Below are 21,163 nucleotides of genomic sequence, written 5' to 3'. Positions count from 1 at the left end.
GCATTTCGTTATTCTAAAGCAGACCCATATATATATATATATATATATATATATATATATATATATATATATATATATATATATGTGTGTGGATCTGTGTTGTATGTCAGATCATCGAGCTTTCAGAAACTTGAAATTCATACGGATGAGACCATATGATCGAGTTTCCAAAAACTTGAGCATCAAAATGCCCCCCACAAAAATCTACTTTTTTTGCATTTATTTAGTGGGTCGTCCCCTTGCCCCCCCCTGCAAATTACATATATAAACTCTGAAATCGTGCTACAGTGAAAAAAAAAGGGCATATTTCCTGATCCTTGTTGCACTGCGATCTCCATTCATTTTCAGAAACTCGATCATATGGGCTCCAGCATATGAAACTCGAGTTTCTGAAAACCTGATCAAATGATAGAGATCTATGTTAAATTCAGTGCTTAAAGGGAGCAGCTGTTTCTGTCAGTACACTGCGAGCTCCCTTCACATGATGCAAGTGGTGTCTGACATGCGCAGTTGCTTTTTCGTTTTTAGAAGTTTCAACATTGTAAATGTTCATAATTTTCAAATTGCGATCTACTTGTCTCGTTAAAGTAAATTTTGGTTATATGTACGTTCGATCTACTGAAGTAGATCCATATATGGGTTTACTTTAGAACAACAAAATGCCACTTACCCGAAACCCATATCACAGAGATGAAAACACCAACACACCGATGCCCTGGAACACCGACTAACTGAGCAACCACTCCAGGTAAGTAACCGCTTGGCCATTCTGTTGAACTTTACCCTTTACCCCCAGGATAGTGCAATCTCGGAGTTAGTATATTTCATTTATGGGTGGGTTTGGTTTTATTCCTTTTACGTGTTTGTGTCGGTGTTTTCGTCTCACTGATATGGGTTTCAGGTAAGTGGCATTTCGTTATTCTAAAGCAGACCCATATATATATATATATATATATATATATATATATATATATATATATATATATATATATATATATATATGAATCTGTGTTCTATGTCAGATCATCGAGCTTTCAGAAACTTGAAATTCATACGGATGAGACCATATGATCGAGTTTCCAAAAACTTGAGCATCAAAATTCCCCCCACAAAAATCTACTTTTTTTTGCATTTATTTAGTGGGTCGTCCCCTTGCCCCCCCCTGCAAATTACATATATAAATTCTGAGATCGTGCTACAGTGAAAAAAAAGGGCATATTTCCTGATCCTTGTTGCACTGCGATCTCCATTCATTTTCAGAAACTCGATCATATGGGCTCCAGCATATGAAACTCGAGTTTCTGAAAACCTGATCAACTGATAGAGATCTATATATATATATATATATATATATATATATATATATATATATATATATATATATATGTATGTATATACACACACACACACACACACACACATTACAAATGAAGGGCAGGCTGGAAATATGAGGGAAGAAAGAAAAGAAAAAGAGGGAGAGACAGACCTTAAAGATGGTCAGAATAGTGTGTTACTGTTACAATATTTCTGCACCAATCATATAACCAAAATGTTTCCACTAAACTTCCAGGATATAATTACTGAAAAAATAATGCAACTTTAAAGCATCCTCTTTTACCAAATATTATGAAAATTTCAACTATATATCACTTCATCTTCAGTTGTCAAGAATTAATAAATCACATTATTTAAGGAGATTAAACATGCATAAGAAATTCTGCAGTGATTTTCTTAATAAACATTTACAGAATAACTGATTTACACGACCTAGAAAATGAATGGGAACAAAAATGCCTGTACCTGTGAAAAGGGTCTTCCTGCGCTGGAGGAATTTGAAGTTATCGAACAGAGGTGTGATGATGCCCTGCATGTTACCAAACATGGTGCTAAGGCCAAGGTTCAGAAGCATCAGGAAGAAAAGCACAGACCAGAACGGAGAAGCAGGGAAGTGAGACATGGCCTCTGTGAAAGTGATGAATGCTAAACCAGTACCCTCCACACCCTAAAATAAAAACAGTAGATTAGGTTATAATGAAATTCAACAAAGCGTTTGGTTGCATTACTATAATGACAGAGTGGCATGACTAGAAGAGTCATTACTAATTTGGAAGTGATGCACTCTTGCTTCTTTAGTCTCTTGAAAATATAAAATGACCCAAAGGTGCAAGCTGATTGTTTCCAGAAATACATTTAACATAAAAAGGTTACCACTGGAACATAAGCTGCACACTAACTGAATACTAACGGAATTGCAACAGACTGGTGGTACAGTAGCTAAGACTTCTGTCTCACAGCTCAGTGGTCTGGTGTTCATCCCTTACTTGTGGTTACTGATCATGTGTAGTCTGCATGTTCTCTCCTCGTCTTGTGGGTTCACTTCAAGTACTCAAGTTTGTCCTACCTTCCATAAACTCTACACCTAAATTGTCCATCCATGCTTTCATGTGTACTAAACCATTTGTCCTGGTGAGGGTCATAGTGGTAACAACGCAAGAAAAACAGACCAGACTTCCCTACCATTAATGACGGTTTACAGCTTATCTTGCAAGCCTCTCTGGTACTCCCATGCAAGCTGGAAAATATAAGCCCTTCAACATTTCCTGGCCTCCTTCCTGTGCGCTATGCTTAGTATATGTCATATGAAAGACTCTCAAGAGGCAATCAAACAAGGTGCCCAAATCACCTCACATATCTCCTTTTAACTCACTGGAGTACTGACTGCATTATGAGATGCTTTCCATTTGCTGAGCTCCTCACTACATCCCAGGCAGTGAGCCCAGGCATCCTATGAAGAAGCCTCATTTGCCACTTGCATTTGTGATCTCATCCTTTTACTCAAAACTCCACGCTCATGACCATATGTGTGGATTGGGACAAAGACTGACCAGCAAACTGAGGCCTTCACCCTACAAACCATTTCCCACTTTACCATCACAGTCTAGTACCATGCCTGTAGTCTTGCTGCTGCACTCATCCACTGGTCAATTTCCTGATATCCTCATAAACTCCTCCACCCAGGGGTAGCTGCTCTCCTCTCACCTACAAAAAAGCAGTCCATTATTTCCAGAAGAGCAACACAGACTCTAATTTGGAGAAATGCTTCACAAAATCTGCAGTAAACTATTCCAATGCGAAAATAATAAACCAAAAAACTTGTAAGAAAACGAAGATCCGCTTCAGAGGTACCATCAGCTTTATTGTAAAATACACACTGACTTTCTAATAAAGTTTTGAAATCTCTGCCAAAGTCCTTCGTCTGCAGCTTATCTATCACATAAAATATATATTTTTTTAAAATGAACACGTCCTACTATGATTGTAAAGGGCATTCATGGTCTTTTTATTTTTGATGTTCCTACTGTGTTCCAATATCCTAAGTCTAAGCTTCCTTGTTGTCAGCCCAACGTAAAATGCAGTACATGATAAGCAAACCTGTTTGGTATCTACTTCTCTAAAGTGCAGGCCAACACAGAAGGTCTTTGGCTAACAAAGTTTGCAGATGACTGCAAACTAGGATCCAAAATCGAAACTCCTAACAATGTGGACAAACTACAAAAGGGCCTCACTGAGACAGATGCCTGGTGTCAAAGCCATGGCCTGAAGCTCAATGCCAAAAAGTGTATTGTCATCCCTTTTGGTAAAAACTCTGTACCCATGAACTACCACATAGCTGGTAGTCTACTTAATGCCGAAAATGTGATGAGACCTTGGGACACAGGTGGACAGTAGTCTCTCCTTCGATAATCACATCGCCACAGTGGTCAGGAAATCTTTCTATGTGGCTCATCTCATCACAAAAGGATTCTCATCCAGAAAAAAAGAGGTCATTGTTCCCCTCTACTCATCACTCATTAGACCCATTATAGAGTACAATGCCCCTTTTGGTATGTACCTCACAAGACATCTACAACAACTGGAAAGACCACAGAAATACCTCACAAAGAGGATTACTGGCCTCAAACAGATGCCCTATGCAGACCGTCTAAAAAAACTACAGCTTTACTCCATCGCATATCGCCTACCCAGGGGTGATCTCTGCCTAAGATACAAAGCTATGTCAAACCTAGAGCTGTTGGACATGCTCCACTTAAATAAATCCCAATCCCTCCGAGCTACACGCTCTAGGGACCTTAACCTTGTCACCACAATAAACAGAACATGCTGGAGGGATAGATTCCTGTCCCAGAGACTTCCCATACTCTGGAACAGACTACCTATCTATGTCAAACAGAGCTCCTCATTAGCACTCTTCAAGAAAAATCTTGATGATTGGATGGGAAATGGGAAATTCACCCCAGGGATCACTTCTGTAGCTCTGCTCGACAGGGGCACAGGAAAATAATTTTCTTGGGTGGCAAAAGCCAGGGTACATTTTTTGGCTAGGCTTGTATGGGCCCTAGGGCCGATAGCCTGGTACCTACCTATGAAGTGGCCTCATATATTACCATCCTAGTATTACAGTTGCAGTGTCCAGGACACCTAAGTGACCTCTTGTAACTTCTAATCTGTACGTATGGTCCATCATTAATGTATTTGCACGCACTACATGTACCGCATTTACTCATTCTTGATGGTCTATTGTCCTGCTGCGCAGTATTTTTTTCAAATAGTTCTTTTAAATTACACCCTCTGCTGTTAATAAATCTAGGAGCTGGACCAAGCGCATCTTTAATTTCTTGGGTAAAGACAATATCCCAAACACTGTTCATAATATTCCTAACTTTAGTTCCTGTTTGGTTAAACTCCAAAACCGTACTAGAAGAATAATTTTGACTAGGGTTGCCTGTAACAGAAATATAAGCCATATTGTCCTTTCTCGTAATATCCAACAAGATGGGCCTAAAATCACAGTGTCTTCTCTTTCCTATCTCTGTATTAAATTTGTTAAGTAATTCCAAAGGGTAACCTCGCTGTCTAAACATATCAATCAGGTGTACTATTTCAGTTTGGAAAATTGTTTCCTGGCTAGTTAATCTAGATATCCGAATCATTTGCCCCTTTACCACATTTTTCTTTTGGTGGTCAGGGTGGCAGCTATCACAATGTAAAAAGGAATTAGTATAAGTTTTTTAAGGAAAATGAGTGAATTTGGCCCTCTTTCTTATATAACTGAACATCCAAAAACTCAATGTTCTGTTTGTCAATATGATTTGTAAATTTAAAAAAAAACTCAGTTGTTTGATTCAGATATCCTATAAATGCATCAGCTTCGGTTTTGGACCCCTTCCAGAAAATGCGAATATTGACCAGGTATCGTAAATATAACAATAATTTGGACTTATATTCTGAGTTAAATACAAAAGTTTGTTCCCAATCTGCTAATACCAGGTTGGCATAGATGGGTGCACATCTGGCTCCCATCGCTACCCCTGTTGCCTGTTTATAATATTCACCATTGAAGCTAATGAAATTGTTGGATAGTACCATTTCTAATAGTTCTGTTAAAAGGCATCTCTTCACTAAATGAAAATCACTGTATTTTAACAAACTATTACTAAACATGTCCATTCCACACTGATGGGGGATCACTAAAAACAGATTGACTACATCAATGGTCAAAAACCAAAATTCCTCACAACCATCAATATTGGTATTCCTAACCCGATCCAAACAATGCCACAAATCTTTCAAAATGTATGGTAATTTCTTGAGAATATTCTTACATATATTCTTACATATATTTCTGTGACAGATAAGCTGCAGACAAAGGACTTTGGGGGAGATATAAAAACTTTATTAGAAAGTCAGTGTGTATTTTACAATAAAGCTGATGGTTCCTCTGAAGCAGATCTGCTTTTTCTTACAACTATTCCAGTGCACATTGGAATCAACAGTCACTTGAGGCTAACTGGACAAAATCATTTGTAAACAAACAAAAAAAACGTGACTCTTACCATCCTCCTACTAGATACACTCTATACCTTAGGCTGTACCTTAATATCCTGTCTGCAAAAAAATCACAGAAAAGTGGAGAAAAAGCCCAACTTTGGAAGTCCTGGCACTACCTTGAAAAAACCAAAAAGATATATAGCTACGCTACACACATACACACACACACACACACACACACACACACACACACACACACACACATTTTTGAGACAGATCTATGAGTTACACTATAAATACACAAACAACTTTCAGTCCTCAAACACAGAAACCAAATGTCATGCAGCTCTGGCCATGGGACCAAATTCTGTCATCGCACCTTTATCAAAAGGCATTTTTAGTACAGAGTCATATAGCTTCTCCAGCTCCATAATGCACACAAACAGTACTGATGATGTTCTACCACACCTCAATAAATGTGCAAGTATGAGGACTCAATGCACTGTCCCATGTCAAGAAGTGAACCCATTATGCTCCTGCCGGGCCAGCAATTTGAGTACTGGATGAAGTTTCTCTCTTCCATCACTACATCAAAAGCTTTCCCAGGGACACAGAGAAAAAACACTCTAAGTTGAACACACCCTCCTGTTCCCCTTTATTGAAAATAGGAACTACCACTACATTTTGCCAACCCAAAGATACTTCCAAAGTGTTTCACTCAGCAATGAAAGTGTTTTAATCAAGATAGCCCAAAAATGTCTAGCTGCCTCAGCATCTCTGGGCAGATTTCATAAAATACTGCAGGGTAGCCGCATTAGAATTCTTTAATAACTGTAGTTACTCCATCTGCAGAAACAGCTTCAGTCCCATTATATGCTTTTTTGCACTGTCTCCTCCTCCAAGAGCACATCCACCAGACTCAGGAATTTTCCAAATGTTTCTTTCACCGCTAAGAAATGTCTGCTATTGAGGTCAATATTGCTTCACCCTGCTGAGAACAGCATCAGCAATATCCTCCTTTCCCCCCAGATTCTCCTGATGGTCTGCTGGAACCTCTCTGAGGAAATGTGAAACTCAGTCTCCAAGGCTTATCCAAACTCCCCCATGCCAGAGCCTTCCCTTCAACAACTATCACAGCTGCTGGTTTTCTTTCCTGAAGACAGCCTTACTAACACTTCATAGCATGTCTCTTTCTTCAACCTGATGGTTTAACCACTGGTGTCTAATAATGGGTGCTGGGGTTACCACCATGACAAGCACCAACTACCCTGACCAAAGCTCTGTAGCAGTTGGCTGTGACTTGTAAAAAGAAAGTAATTTACTCCTTCATTTTAGATACACTCCTGTCCTTTCATTTATTATAATGTTAAACATGTGAAATGAAAGGAATGTAAATACACACTGTGTAATAAACTAACAAGTAAAACATATTTTGAATATGAAAACTGAAAAAAACAATAAAATAAGACTTAAAGATAAAGCCCAGCAAGACAAAGATGTAGGTAACCTTGTTCTGTGTGCTGAAGGAATACAAATAAGCAGGGATTATATCAATAATTTTATTCCTCCAAATTTATGTACGTCACTCTCTTGTTACTAATCCATGTGCCAGCAGATGCATGAAAAGGATCTCAATATGTCAGAGCCTTGACCCTAAGTTCCTTATCACTGATTAAAAACACTGCCCACAAAACTCAGCATGACAGCTCATTACTTTCACAGTTTTACAAAAGCCTTGCATAGCACATGTAGGATGTCAAAAGCGTCACTCTATATCAGCATCTCAGAAGGATTAAATGGCTCCAAACCACCCAAGATAACAAGACTTCTAGAATGACTTTACTTGCATCCAAAACTTTACACAAAAAGTGCACGCACTCCACTGTACACCTCAGAAGGACTAAGACTGGCATGCAAGTCTGGATATCTGAATCCAGTGGTATAGCAGGGCATTTGTGATGGGATATAAGTGGCAATCTGCTCTCTAAAAGAATGTGACAGATCTTCTGAAGAGAGAGCAGCCTGATGGGAGGGGTGACCAGATGTAAAAAGAAGAAACAAAAGGCAAATGGCACTTTAAAACCTCAGTAATGAATTACAGCCAGAAACCTCAGGCTTGTGAAGATGACCTGAAAAAGAAGTCTAAGCAGCAGAAAGTTGTTTTTACCTTTTTCATTTCATTCTCCAGGTTACAGTCTGTTATGCCATGCTCCTTAACGGTTTCATTGATTAGCTGATACCATACATTGTATTCTGTAACAGAAAGCTCAGAGACGTTCACACCCTGCAGATCAATGGATATACTTCCATTACTGACAAGGAACTGTATCTCATTCCAATTCCTGAAAGGATAAGAATGAAGAGTATCAGTGAACACCATTACAAAAGTAATACTTCTGAAACTCAGTCATTTTCATGGGTTCATGCAAATAAAATGCAGACATGGAGACACTTTTTCTTAAGGAGTCTGACAAAAGAGATTGCACTTGGTTTAACAATGCTCTACAGATATCTTTCTTTACATAGTATTCCTCTACTTTAGTAGAATGTTGTCTTTTTTTATTTTTATCTTCAACAGTTGACCATCTCTGGACTCTGGCCCTCTCCTAGATCATAAGGTCCACCCTACCCCTCCTGGCCTCTGTACATACATAAACATACATGCAATTACTTCAGGCATGGGCAATAATGCCCTTCTAGCCTGCCAAAACATTTATTCTGATAATAAGTGTCCATGTTGTTCTTAAAATATCTAAACTAGTGCTTGTGTTAATGCAGTTTGGTAGCTTACTCCATGCATCAGCTACTCTTAAATAACTAATCTCATTCTGATGCAATCAGCTGCATAGGTCGTCTGATGATTCTCTACTAATTTTTGATAATCCTAAACATTTCCAGAGGTATTTGTCTCTAAATGCTCTATGTACTGGAATAAGGCAAGGTCTCCTCTTAAATATCTATATGAAACACGATACAAGTTCAGATATTTCAGTCTTTCACAATAACTTCAATTTTCACATCCATGTATATATATATATATATATATATATATATATATATATATATATATATATATATATATATACTCTTCCAAATTTACTTAAACTAGATCTAGTGAGGGTCGAATGTAACTTGCAATGTTTTCATCATTTCTAATTTCTCACACTTTATCACAGAATCATAGGAGGTTACTAGACTAACAGCCCCAGGGCCCTTACAAGCCTAGCCAAGTCCAAATTGTGCTCTCAAGGGTATTTTATACTTCCTACAGTTCTACAGCCATCATTAACCAATTGACTGATATGATTAGAAAAACTCAAGGATGGCTCTACTTCTATATATTGATCCTTAATTAAATCTATAATTTCATGTGTGCTGTTATTAAATATTCAACTTTCAGACTGTGTCTCCCAAATATCATATGCTTAGGTTTTGATGTATTTATCAGCATATTACTCTCCTGTGTCCAAATGGTCAATTTAGTCAAGTTGTTGTGCAGATATGCCCCACCTGTAACAAGTAATCAGTTTACCCATTTTCAAAGCATCTGCATACAGCTTGTACAACACTTCAGGTAAAAAAGATAGATTTGAAAGATACAAGTATGGGCCTAGAACTGAGCCCCATGGGGACACCCTGACTGTAACCTAGAACTTCACCTGTCTAATTACTGTATGATACTTGCCATGCCCTATTCGTAAGCCTCGCATCTTATCAAGAATACATCAATACCTAGTTGTTCCAATTTATTCTTTTAAACAAAAAAAGTTTATTAAATAATCACTTATGATAAAGGCAATAATAAATTTATATAAATGAAAACAAACCGTATTGACATATTTCCAGTTGCTAACATTATGCAACACATATACTCTTCTGTACAATCTTTGTTAATCAAATGTTACATAGCTCATTCAATTCCTTCCTTCCCTTAAATCTCATTCCTCCTCCAAAACATTATTCTGCATGTATACAACTCCCATTTTTTCTATGTAATTTGCTCCTACCCTTTTCTAAAAATCCCACTTCCAGTCCTTTTATCTCTGCTACTAAATTCACTACTTCGAATATGATTGGTTTAGATTATTTTGATTTCCATTTTCTAGTAAATGCTTTTTTGGCAGCCACCAGAACTAAACTTAGCAAGGCCTTACTATGTCTAGGCAATTCGGATTCTGTATCACAGCTCTAAAAATAATTTCCTTAGTTAAACCAATTTGCTTCCTCAACATTTATGACAGAGTACTCTTCAGGGAATTTTTAAAGTCAGACAACTCATTACACTCCCAAAATATATGTTTTCAATTACCTATTTCTTTCCCATCACACCTCCAACATTTGCAATCTACCCGAGGAAAAATTCTTTGGAGTCTGCTTGGGGGAGTACAAAAATACCTATGCAAACACTTCCAAGCAAAAATCCTAAATGTTCTAGACTCTGTTGCATATTTGGGAGCAATACATATGTTTTCTCCCATTGTTTCTTTGTTTATTGCTTATCCAATCTCTCTTTATCATCCTTTCTGACCTCTGCTGATTGATTCCTATAATTATCGTCCAATATATTATATGCCCCACTAATTATCCCCTTTTTAACAGCAGCTTCTGTTCTAGATTCTACTAAAATCTCTACCAGTGCTGGTCTTTCACTTAGAAATCCCCTATTTCTTTCTCTTTGCCTATACTCTTATCAAATCATTGATAGGGAAGGCAGTCTCTAGCCTGCAGTCCAAATGTATTCTTGACCTCTTCCCATTCTATTATCTCTCCCTCCCTCTCTAATTAGTTACTCCCAATACCTTAGTACTTTGGTCAGTTTCTTCTAGTAAATTCCAGGCCTCTCTTGCCTATTCTCTGTACCCCTAACTGCAGTCATGCCTATTAGCAGAATACCCTTTCTTTATCCCTGTGGTTGCTTAGCTCTTAGATTACTTTCTGCTACGTTATGAATATAATATTCTGTATGGCTATTGTTATTCTCCATAAGGATCTCTATCTGCATCATTAAGACATCCAAAATCCCAGTTTATCCTTATTTCTTGAGTTTCTCCCCATTTCATCATCCCTCTTCTCTTTGTGTTATAGCTTTCTGCTTGTTATATGTATAGCAGCCTTAACTTTATAGCTCTGAAATATACCTTAAAATCAGGTTATCCCAAACCACATTGTTCTACTGGAAGGATCAACACATTCCACTTGACACTTAACTTCTTCCCCTCCCAGATAAAACCCTTCAACCGTTATAAACTGATATCCACAACTTTGCCTCTGGTTGATAAAAATGTGCCTGATCTGTGTATAAAACTAAAGGAACTAAAACATTTTCACTGCTTTTAACTTGTACATAAAAAAGAGCTTCCAGTTTCTCAGTTTTTGTATTTTATTTTGTTTAGTGTCTTCCCACATATCCTTAGCTGCCATAACAGAAACCTTTTTTAATTCATACTCCTAAGTACTTAATTTTATCATGTCCTTATAAACATGGGTATTGCTGAACCAATTCATATGTGGGTATATAGTTTACAGCTATTGCCTTTGTTTTATCTTCATTAACTTTGTATCTTGAAAAGAACTAAAACGGTCTCAAAATGTTCCATAACACTGAAATGCCCTTTTCTGGTTGTATGACGTACAAAATATCATCATCTGCAAATAAAGCCAGCTTTTCTTGATTACCATACCAGTCATATCATTGAATTTCTGAGTCCCTTATTTTCTTTGCCGATATTTCTAAATATAACTCAGCCTATTTCCTCTGTTCAAGCAGAACTTAGAACCCCCCCCCAATTTAATATTCACCTCCTATCCCACATATATCCTTCTAATTAACCTTATTATTGTGTCAGGGAATGCAAATGCTTCCATTGTCCTACTCATTAAAATACCAGCTTGCTCTTTTGAATGCTTTCTCTGCATCAAGAACCACCAACAGTGGTATTTTCTTATATTCTGCTTCCCTTTGGATCATCATTGTTCTACTGATGCTGTCAAATGTTTTCCTCCCCGCCACATAACACATCGATCCATACCTATCGATTTTCATAACACAATTGCCATTCTTTTAGACATTATAGACATAAAAAACTTTATAATCATGATTTACAATTGGAATGGGCCTATATGAAGCTGGAGTTGATGGGTCTTTACCATCTTTATGTATTACAGCCATGATAACTTTCTTCCAGGATGTTGATGCTTCTCTTGTTTTTTAAAATACTGTTAAACAAAACCTTCCAGATCTTTACTTCTTTCCTCCTAGCTCCCAAACGTTCACAGGAAGTAATATTCCCTGCTTTCCTGTAGATTGGTTATACATCACTATTTTATCTCATCTTCTGCTATCCCAACTGTTAATAACTGAGCATCATCTACTTCTAACCTTGGCAAATTTAATTATTTCATAAATGTTTTCATTTGTACTTTTTCTTGATTTGTACATTTCTTTGCTTTATACAGATTTTCATAAAATTTCCAAAATATATATAATACCTCTATGTGATCGCTGGTTACTTTCCTTGTTATAAGATCCCTAAGCTTGGCAACAACCCTTTCTACCTTCTGCTGCCTGAGCTGTGGTTCTAACAGCCTTTGTGCTCTGGGGTTAGTGGCTTAAACAGCAATCTTTCTAAGCTCATGCATATTATCCAGGTAGTACATTATTTTCTCTTAAACACTCTGCAGTTGGGCTTCCTTTTCTGTGAGATTGTCCCCATTCTGCAATACTTTAACCTTTGAAAATCCCTACAGATAATTATTGTTACTTCTTAATCATATCTCTCTTTCTTTTATGTCTACCCTATTTGTAAACTCCACTTTCATTTTTCCCACTTTCTAGCTATATTTTCTGAATAAATTTCTATCTTCCCTAATAACTCCTGAATAACTTATACTACCCATTCCTTGAATTCCTCTCTTTTTAACAGATAAGTGGGGAAGTGCCATTGCCTCAATTTTATTTCATCACCCTGCATTTTTATTTATTATTGATGTGTGACCTGAAATAGTTATTGGATATGTATCAAAACTTTCAATTAAATGCATATGTTCCTGTGAAATATAATTTCTGTCCAGCCCAGCCCAGCCCAGTTTTTATACCTTGGGGAATAATGCATAAATTTTCTCAGAGCTCCAACTACTGAACTTGCATCTTCCATACCAGACATTTTCATAAATTTCATCAACAATCTACCCTTTTTTGTTATATTTTCCCTTCTAGGCCCCCCAACACATCCTCACTGTTGCAATTCAAATTCCAGTCACCAGCTATAAGTAATATTCCCTGCTGAAAGCTGATTTTTTACTCCCAGAATTTTCTTAAGCTAAACTGCAGCAGTTTTACGTGGAATAAAAATACATGCCAGCGTAATCCTCCTCCCTTGCCAAGGGCCCCTTGGGACTAAAAATCTACCACTATTATCTTTTTTCCCCTCTTCTATCACTTTTGGAGCTCCTCTAGCAATTAATATAAGTATTCCCCTTTTCCTTTGTCCCAGAGTCCTAGATATTCCGCTGAATAACCATCCTGAAATTCTTTATCAAATTCACATGCTCAGTTTTTTCCCAAATGTCTCTCCTGTAGTAAAGTTATTTGACTCCGCATTCCTTAATATAGTTGACTACTCTTTCTTTTTTGTATATACCTGTGAGACCATTCACATTCATACTCTTTCTTTTTTGTATATACCTGTGAGACCATTCACATTCAAAGATAATATGGAAAGTGTTGCCATTATGATAAGAAGTTATTTCCACTTGTTATTTATTACAGCTTTTTTTAAATGTCTAGTTTCTGCTTTTGTGTTAAATGCTTACACTCATGTTTGACAGGTTGATCTTGTACACAATTGTCTCTTGTGATATCCATTTGAACCTATACCACATCTAATGAAAACCCTAAAAATGAATATCCACATAACCTATTCACTTATTACAAATAAACAAAACTATGCATATCTTCAAGTAATGAAGTTTAACCCTCCTAATAGGAACAAATTTTCCCAGATTGACAGCTACATCATTCATAGGCTTTAACTGAGCTATAATTAAAGTTATTACACTAAGTGCTGTTTGTTTTTGTCTTATCCTTAATCCTTTCCCAGTTGTAGAAAACAACTTGAATGCTTTCTGAAAACATTATCTTTTAGCCACTGAAAGAAAAAAAGTATTCTGTTTTTACTGCCCTCTTATCAACTTGTCTTTATAGACATACAGGGACTAGGTACACAATTGCCTTAAGCTACAAGCTTCTTATATTGCACTGTGAACATTTATTTGCTAAATGAAACTTTTCATTACATTTAGTGTTCTTTTATTTACTTGCTTCCATTTAAAACTTGTTAGATCAAGCCAAGGGCCTTAATCCAGTCATTCCCCTCTGCAATGTAAGAAAAAACATGTAGCTTGTACTTATATCATGACATGCACTTTTACAACCTGTCCCTCACCTCAACAACCGAAGAATACAACCCTTTATCTTAAACATGATTTTGTCAAGGTTTTCCTCTCTTTTTACACTGTAGCACCTACATTTCTTAAAACTAAACAAGAAGAAAGAAAGCAGAAGGAAACAATGGCACCCGTTTACTTCAGTATCCCAATTACACTCAAAAATAGCTGAAAAAGCTTTACTATTTTAACATTCGGTGTATATCACATTTTATAAAAATACTGCTAAGAACAAAGTTACCTATTTCCTTCCTCTTCTCCTTTCCTTAATACTCTTCCAAAAATTAATGACAGAGTAGGGCATATACTTTGGAGTCTCCTAGAAGTTTAACAAAGTCAAAAAAGTCCAATATTTCCAAGCTTTCTTGTTCAGCCATACTTCACAAATGGGACTGATGCTTTGTAATCCCACATTTATTCATTAATTTCCTCATCGCAGTCTCTAGTTCATTTCCAACGTACTCCTAGTTCTTCTAGTCAATTCCTTTGCTTTTGTCTGTCTCTGAAGCATTTTTCTTTGGAACACTGGAAAAGGTTTCACTGGTAAAGCCTCTCTATGAGCTTTATCAGAAAAATAAGAGGCATAGTCCCCTTCTGGTTGACAGCTCACTTTTTGTTAGGCAAACTTTTGTATTTCCCCTTCAGCATGTTCTGCATCAAAAAATGACTTTGCTCCTCTAGGGAAAAATTTTCGGAAGACAACTGGATACAGCAGCTTGAATCTCATAGCTGCTTCTTGACATTCTATTTGGTTATCCAGCTTTGTGGGTGACTATAAACTAGGTGTCATTTTGAAGTCACACTCTGATGCCCAAACCATTAAGGATGATCTTACCCTTGTTAAAACCTGGTGTACTAATAATAGGCTCAAATTAAATGTTAAAAAGTGCACTATTGGTACCTTCACCAGACAACCCCTTCCTCTAGCTTATAGCACAAACAACATTCCACTTTAAAATCAGAATGTAGTTAAAGACCTTAGAATATAAGTTCATAACTTCTATGCTGCAGCAGTGGTCAGGAAGACCTTTTACTTAGCACGATTGATTGTAAAAGGAATATTATCCAAATATAAAGAGGTATTGCCCCATTACATTATTTATTTACTTACTTAATTTCTGCTGTCTTACATTATTTACTTATTTATTTATGTTGCTTACTGTGTAAGTGGACTGGTCAATTGACCCTTTTTCAGCCATGATTTGGGCTCACAAAGCAATAAGATAATACAAAAAAATAGTGCTGAGTGAACAATAAAGTTACATTACATAATGGATAGAACAAATGAGTATTAAACAACTACAAAAGGTACATTCCTCTACAGTCAAGGAAGGAGCAACATAACTGAAAAATACAAAATCAATGCAAGAGAATATATTCACTAACAACATTCTGGAAATGTATATGTACACAATAAACAAAATCTTCTAAATTGCTGTGTGGATAAGATTGACAGAGGCAAACAGTAATAAATATTTCATAGATTGCTAATCATTGTCTCCAATACCATTGGAGGTTTTTGAATTCTTCTACAATTTTTTTTTCTCCGATTTCACTGGGTAAATGGTTCCATATAGCACACCCTAGTTAAAAGAAGGCTTTTTAAACTACTGGATTTTTTTAAATTTGGGCCAACTGAGCATGGTGGTATCATCTTTGTTAAGCATTAAAGGGTACAGTGGTTCCCTGAAGGGTAATTTGGTTCACAGAAGTGGGCAGTATCCTAGATTTAAAATTTTGAAACTAAGGCAGCTGAGCAGGAAATAAGTCCTGTCATTAACTGGTAGCCAGGCGGGGTTCTTTAATGAGGTCACAATGGTGGGTTTGGGATATTTGCTGATAAGGTAAATATGAAGATCTTATTTTCTGCAAATAGAATTCCTTGTTTGTTGTAAGCAGAGTGTACAGTCAGTATTGGTAAGCAGCACTCAAGCTTAGGAAGAAGGACATTTTTTAACTATCACCTTCTTAGCAACAGGAGATAGAAGGTGAGAGATTTCATAACATACCTTGAGTTGAGATGGGGTTTAATTTGAAGTAAAGATAAGAAACGGGTCCAATGTAACCACTATGGATTTAAATTCAGAGATATTGGGAATAATGTTTCCTTGTGGGTCCTGTAGCAGTAGTTGTTTTGGGGATGATACTTTTTGTGGTGACGTGAATGGCATCAAATCTGTTTTATCTGGATAAATCAAAAGTTTTTTTTTAATCTACTGACCACTTACACAGCTTACAGAAGTCAAATTGTAATGGTTCTTGAAGTTCAGTTAACAAGCTTGTTGGCTTCAAGGAGTAGGATGTCATCTGCATATCAAGTGAGTTAAAGTGGAAGGTCAACTGTTAGGTAAAGAGGAGTGGGAAAAGTACAGAGCTTTGTGGCACCCCAACATTAAACATGCCTTGACATAACTATGATGTGCAGTAATAGATTTGAAATGCTCTACAATATGCATGTTAATATTTAAACCAGTCGACAGTGTTGTCACCAAATGTATGCCTTTTCAGTTTGTGAAGTAAGATTTCATGGTTTACAGTCTCAAATGTTCAGGTTATGGCTAAAAAAACTCCTGCTTTAAGTAGCCCATCATTTATATTGCAGTAAGTAAAGCAGTGGTAGTGCTAAAGGCATTATGAAAGCCATGTTGGAGAGCTGATAAAAGTCAATATCTGTTGACATACTTGAATACTTAACCAGAAAGATCACCGGCTTAAAAGCTAAGATACCAGAAAAGACTGGAAGCACTTCCCTTTACTCTGTGTTCTGCCAACTCCTAAGTGGTTCTCTGTGCCTTGGATTCCATGTCATTAGGATCCAGTAGTCCAGGATCTCTTAAATCTCCATAAATCAAACAATTCCAATAATACTAGGACCACAGATCTAAATTTCAGCAAATAAATTAAACTTGGTGGAGAGAGTGATTCACTACACAAATACCTTCCCACCTCTGGTACAGACTTCTACTTCAAATTAAGCAGTACAAATGCATTATCTTTCTTCAAATGGGAACTAGATGACTGGGTGGGTATTCACAAATTCACCTGGGCTTGACATGCTTAGCCACTCACTAAAAAAGGAGTTAAGGTTTAAGTTTTGATACTGGCAAGGCACAAATGGCCACTAGGCTCAAATGTCTTGCATTTCCAGTGATTCTATAATCCTCCTCCTTCTTTGTAACAATGAGGCCCATGGCTGGTATGGCTCTCACTGATGACAAAACAGGGAAGTCTAACAGTACATAAAGTAGCAAACAGTGACATTTAGAGTCCAATCAGGAGCATACCACATCTCAGCATATTACTTGCAGTTATGAAGTTTACAGGGCAGTGAAAAGATGGATGAAAACAACACAAAGGGATTAAGATACATCGTATGCCTAGTGCTTTGGTTATGAGCATTAATATTTCGGCAATCATGTTAGTCAAAGTATTATTATCAAGTAATATTTCAAGTTACTGGATGATGTTGTATTCAAGAGGTTGGAGCCTCTCCATAACATCAGAAGTACAGCAAGGTGAGTCAAATTACACAGCTGATAATTTTAGATGAGGCTGTTCTTTTTAGATGGCACTGTACATATTTTATGACTGTTAACAGCAAAGACAGTTTATAATATAGCAATAACCCATGGCTGGGTGTGGGTAAATCCAGCATTGCCCACACCCAGCTGTGGGTTATTGCTATTATACAATGACATTATTTAAGACAAATGTTACTTTTCTTAAATAATGCCCTTTTATAACCACATTGTGGTGTTCTTTTCTCTGGTATCCTTGGGCTTCCCTGATGTACTGCTCATGCATATGGGACTTAGCATTCCCACACTTACGCAGTACATCAGTGCTGTATAAAGGCAGCAATGGAAAAAGGAAGATCTCTGTTGCTTCCCCTCCCCCAATTAAAACAATGAAATCTGGAGATGTCAAATGAATGGGAGAGACAGGAGAGAGAAAAATCCAAGGATAATTGGGTACGTTTTTCTAGTTTTGTATGATGTAACTGATTATCCTTGTATTTGTCTCTGTCCCATCTCTCTTGTTTGCTTTAAGTCTCTGGTTTTTGTAACTTTATTTTTTAAAATAAAAAAAATGAAAGAAAAGTAAAATTTTAATAACATATTATGGATGATGGTCTTGGGGACTGGACTTTTTTCTTGGGTATATGCTCGATTTATAATGAGCACACTGGTTGGGCTGATCAATCAGAGTGCTCGTTTTGGAAAGTTAATGGCCAGTCACTGTATAATAAGCATTAGATACTGAAAAATCTTACTTGTTTTTAAAAACTTCATTGAAGTACCACCAGAATTAGATTTTGATGAATGTATGTGCAGCTTATGGATGTTTATGCTTTCTGCTGCTGGTACAAGAGATATACACTGAATATATACTTGTACTATAAGTTAAACTGCAAAATGGGCTTATAAACCTGTGAGCTACTGCATTAAATTGCACTGCCGAAATAGTGTTTCTCTGAATCAATTTATACAAAATAAAACTGTCTGTTAAATGATCACGAAGAGCTGAAACTGGAAACCTCAAGCATTGTAGCATTAATCAGCTTGACACCACAGAGATTACAAAATTAACCTGAAACTTCGCCATGGATCAATATGCAGAAAATATAGACAAGGTCATCAGATGTCATGAATTTATATCACAAAGCATAAGTCACTGTTGGCTCAATGCTCTACATGGACAGGGCATTGAACAGGTAACAGATGACTTGGCCGAATTTATTTATCTATTTTATTTGTTAATCAGGTAGGTGCATTGTTCTACTGTCCATTTTTCAGGCACAGATGAGACTATGTACGCAAAAACAAAAAATATTACAATAAAATCAACCAATACAAGAATAATGTGAATATAAACAAAACAAGATTTTAGCAATATAACATTAACATAACAATACTTAAACAGATTTGCAATAAAGAACCAAAAGTATTATATAGCATTTAGATATACATAAACTGGGCAAGTGCACAACAAATAAATAAGAAGTTGTCAACTTTGACGTCAACACTTGCGAGGAAGACGATGTACATTGGTAAGACAATGACCACTAGGACATAATAATGAGCAATAAGCTAGTGAATAAGCAACATCCATCCTGATGTTCTTTCATTAGAAGATAAGGAAATGAAACAGTAATAGACTGCAGTTATTGCTAAGCTTCAAGTACTGATGAATTGCTGTGTGCAAATAGAAAGAAAGACAAAAAAGAAAAAGAAAGAAAGTGGAAGAAAAAAGTTTGTTACACTGCAGTTGAAATAAACAGGTATTAACTGTTACGTGCAATAATGGGTGACAAGATCAGCCATTACTGGGAAGAATTTACAGGCAGCGTCTTTAATAAAATGCTCTTTTAGTGACTTCTTGAACAAACTAAGTTGTTCAGTTTTCTTTAAATGATCTTGAAGGCTGTTCCATGTGGCAGAAGCAATTTTAGAGAAGGCTCCATCACAGATAGAATGTCAGAAGACCTCGGCAGTTACGGACTATCATTACTCTGAGGAAGCAGCTTTGGCTTCTAAATCAGTTTATTAAGAACTGGAGGACAGTATCTCTCATGAAGGATTTTAAAAATTAGGGTGCTAAGAAAAAAAGAAGCTCTGGCTGAAAGAGGATGCCAGTTCATAGGTTCATAGGTTCATACTAGGCTATCTGCCCTAGGGCATTTATAAGCCTAGCCAGAGTGTGTGTGGCTTTCACCACCCCTTAGGATGAGAATACTATACCCATTAGTTTGCTGTGCCTCTGTCCAGCAGTGACACAGAGATGATTCCCGGGGTAAACCTACGATCTCCCATCCACTCGTCAAGATTTCTCTTGAACAGAGTCAGTGAGGGGCTCTGCCTCACATGGACTGGGATTCTGTTCCATAGTGTAGGGAGTCTCTGGGTGATGAATCTGTCCCTCCAGCACGTCCTATTTATATCCGTGTTGAGGTTTAAGTTTCTTGCTGGCTCTGGTGGATTTGGATTTTTTGAGGTGGAGCATGTCCATTAATTCCGGGTTGGACATGGCCTTCTATGTCAGGCAGAGATCACCTCTGAGCAGATGGTATGCGACTGAATAGAGCTGGAGTTTCTTCAGTCGGGCATCGTATGACATATGTTTGAGCCCCTTTATCCTTTTGGTGAGGAACTTTTGGGGTCTTCCCAACTGCTGCAGGTGTCGGGTAAGGTACATTCCGAATGGGGCATTGTATTCAATCATTGGTCTGATAAGTGAAGAGTACAGGGGTACAATGACCCCTCCTGATCTGGATGTGAATCCCTTCATGATCAGGTGGACAATGTAGAAGGTCTTCCTAACCACTTTGGCAATGTGATTGTCAAAAGAGAGGTTACTGTCAACTTGGGTCCCCAGGTCCCTGATAACTTCTTCCGTGTTTAATGGATTACCACCTATGTGGTAATTATTTTCCCAAAGGGTATGACTATTTTTGGCATTTAGCTTAAGGCCATGGCTCTGGCACCAGTTATCCATTTCTATGAGACCTCTCTGGAGGATGTCTGTGTCTGATGGAGTGTCAATTATGGTGCCCAGTTTGCAGTCATCTGCAAATTTTGTCAGCCACAATCCCCTATGTTTGCCTGCACTTCAGAAAAATAAATGCCGAACAAGAGGGGCCCAGGACTGAGCCCTGTGGGACACCGCTGGCCTAGAGTCTGACATGGCACCAGCAATTCTAACCCTGTGTGTTCTGTCCTTGACATCTTGTGACATATGGGTTTACATCTAAGCTGGTGAGCTTTTCTATGATGCCTGAGTGGGGTATTGTGTCAAGCTTTTGCTAGGTCAAGGTAGGCTGTGTGAACTGCCTTACCCTCATCAATGGCCTTAGTGACTGTTTCAAAAGTTGACCAAGTTCGATCCAGTG

The 21,163-nt window shown here is 37.3% G+C and overlaps 1 protein-coding gene across 3 annotated transcripts in view; it reads right to left on the bottom strand.

Annotated features, from left to right (window-relative positions):
* Window positions 1-21,163, bottom strand: part of LOC122791582 (sodium-dependent neutral amino acid transporter B(0)AT2-like) — a 734,235-nt gene that overhangs the window by 97,361 nt on the left and 615,711 nt on the right. For all 3 annotated transcript variants that reach the window (XM_044059347.1, XM_044059350.1, XM_044059349.1), the window contains exons 10-11: window positions 7,997-8,171; window positions 1,801-2,002 (exon numbers count right to left, since the gene is read on the bottom strand). In XM_044059347.1, coding sequence (XP_043915282.1) covers window positions 1,801-2,002; window positions 7,997-8,171 — 377 coding nt within the window. The remainder of the gene's footprint in view (window positions 1-1,800; window positions 2,003-7,996; window positions 8,172-21,163) is intronic.

Source organism: Protopterus annectens, chromosome 17.part0 (genome assembly GCF_019279795.1).
Source record: "Protopterus annectens isolate FY-2018-M chromosome 17.part0, PAN1.0, whole genome shotgun sequence".
NCBI lineage: Eukaryota > Metazoa > Chordata > Ceratodontiformes > Protopteridae > Protopterus > Protopterus annectens.
The sequence above is the reverse complement of the archived record's forward strand: the minus strand, read 5'-3'. Positions and strand labels throughout refer to the sequence as shown.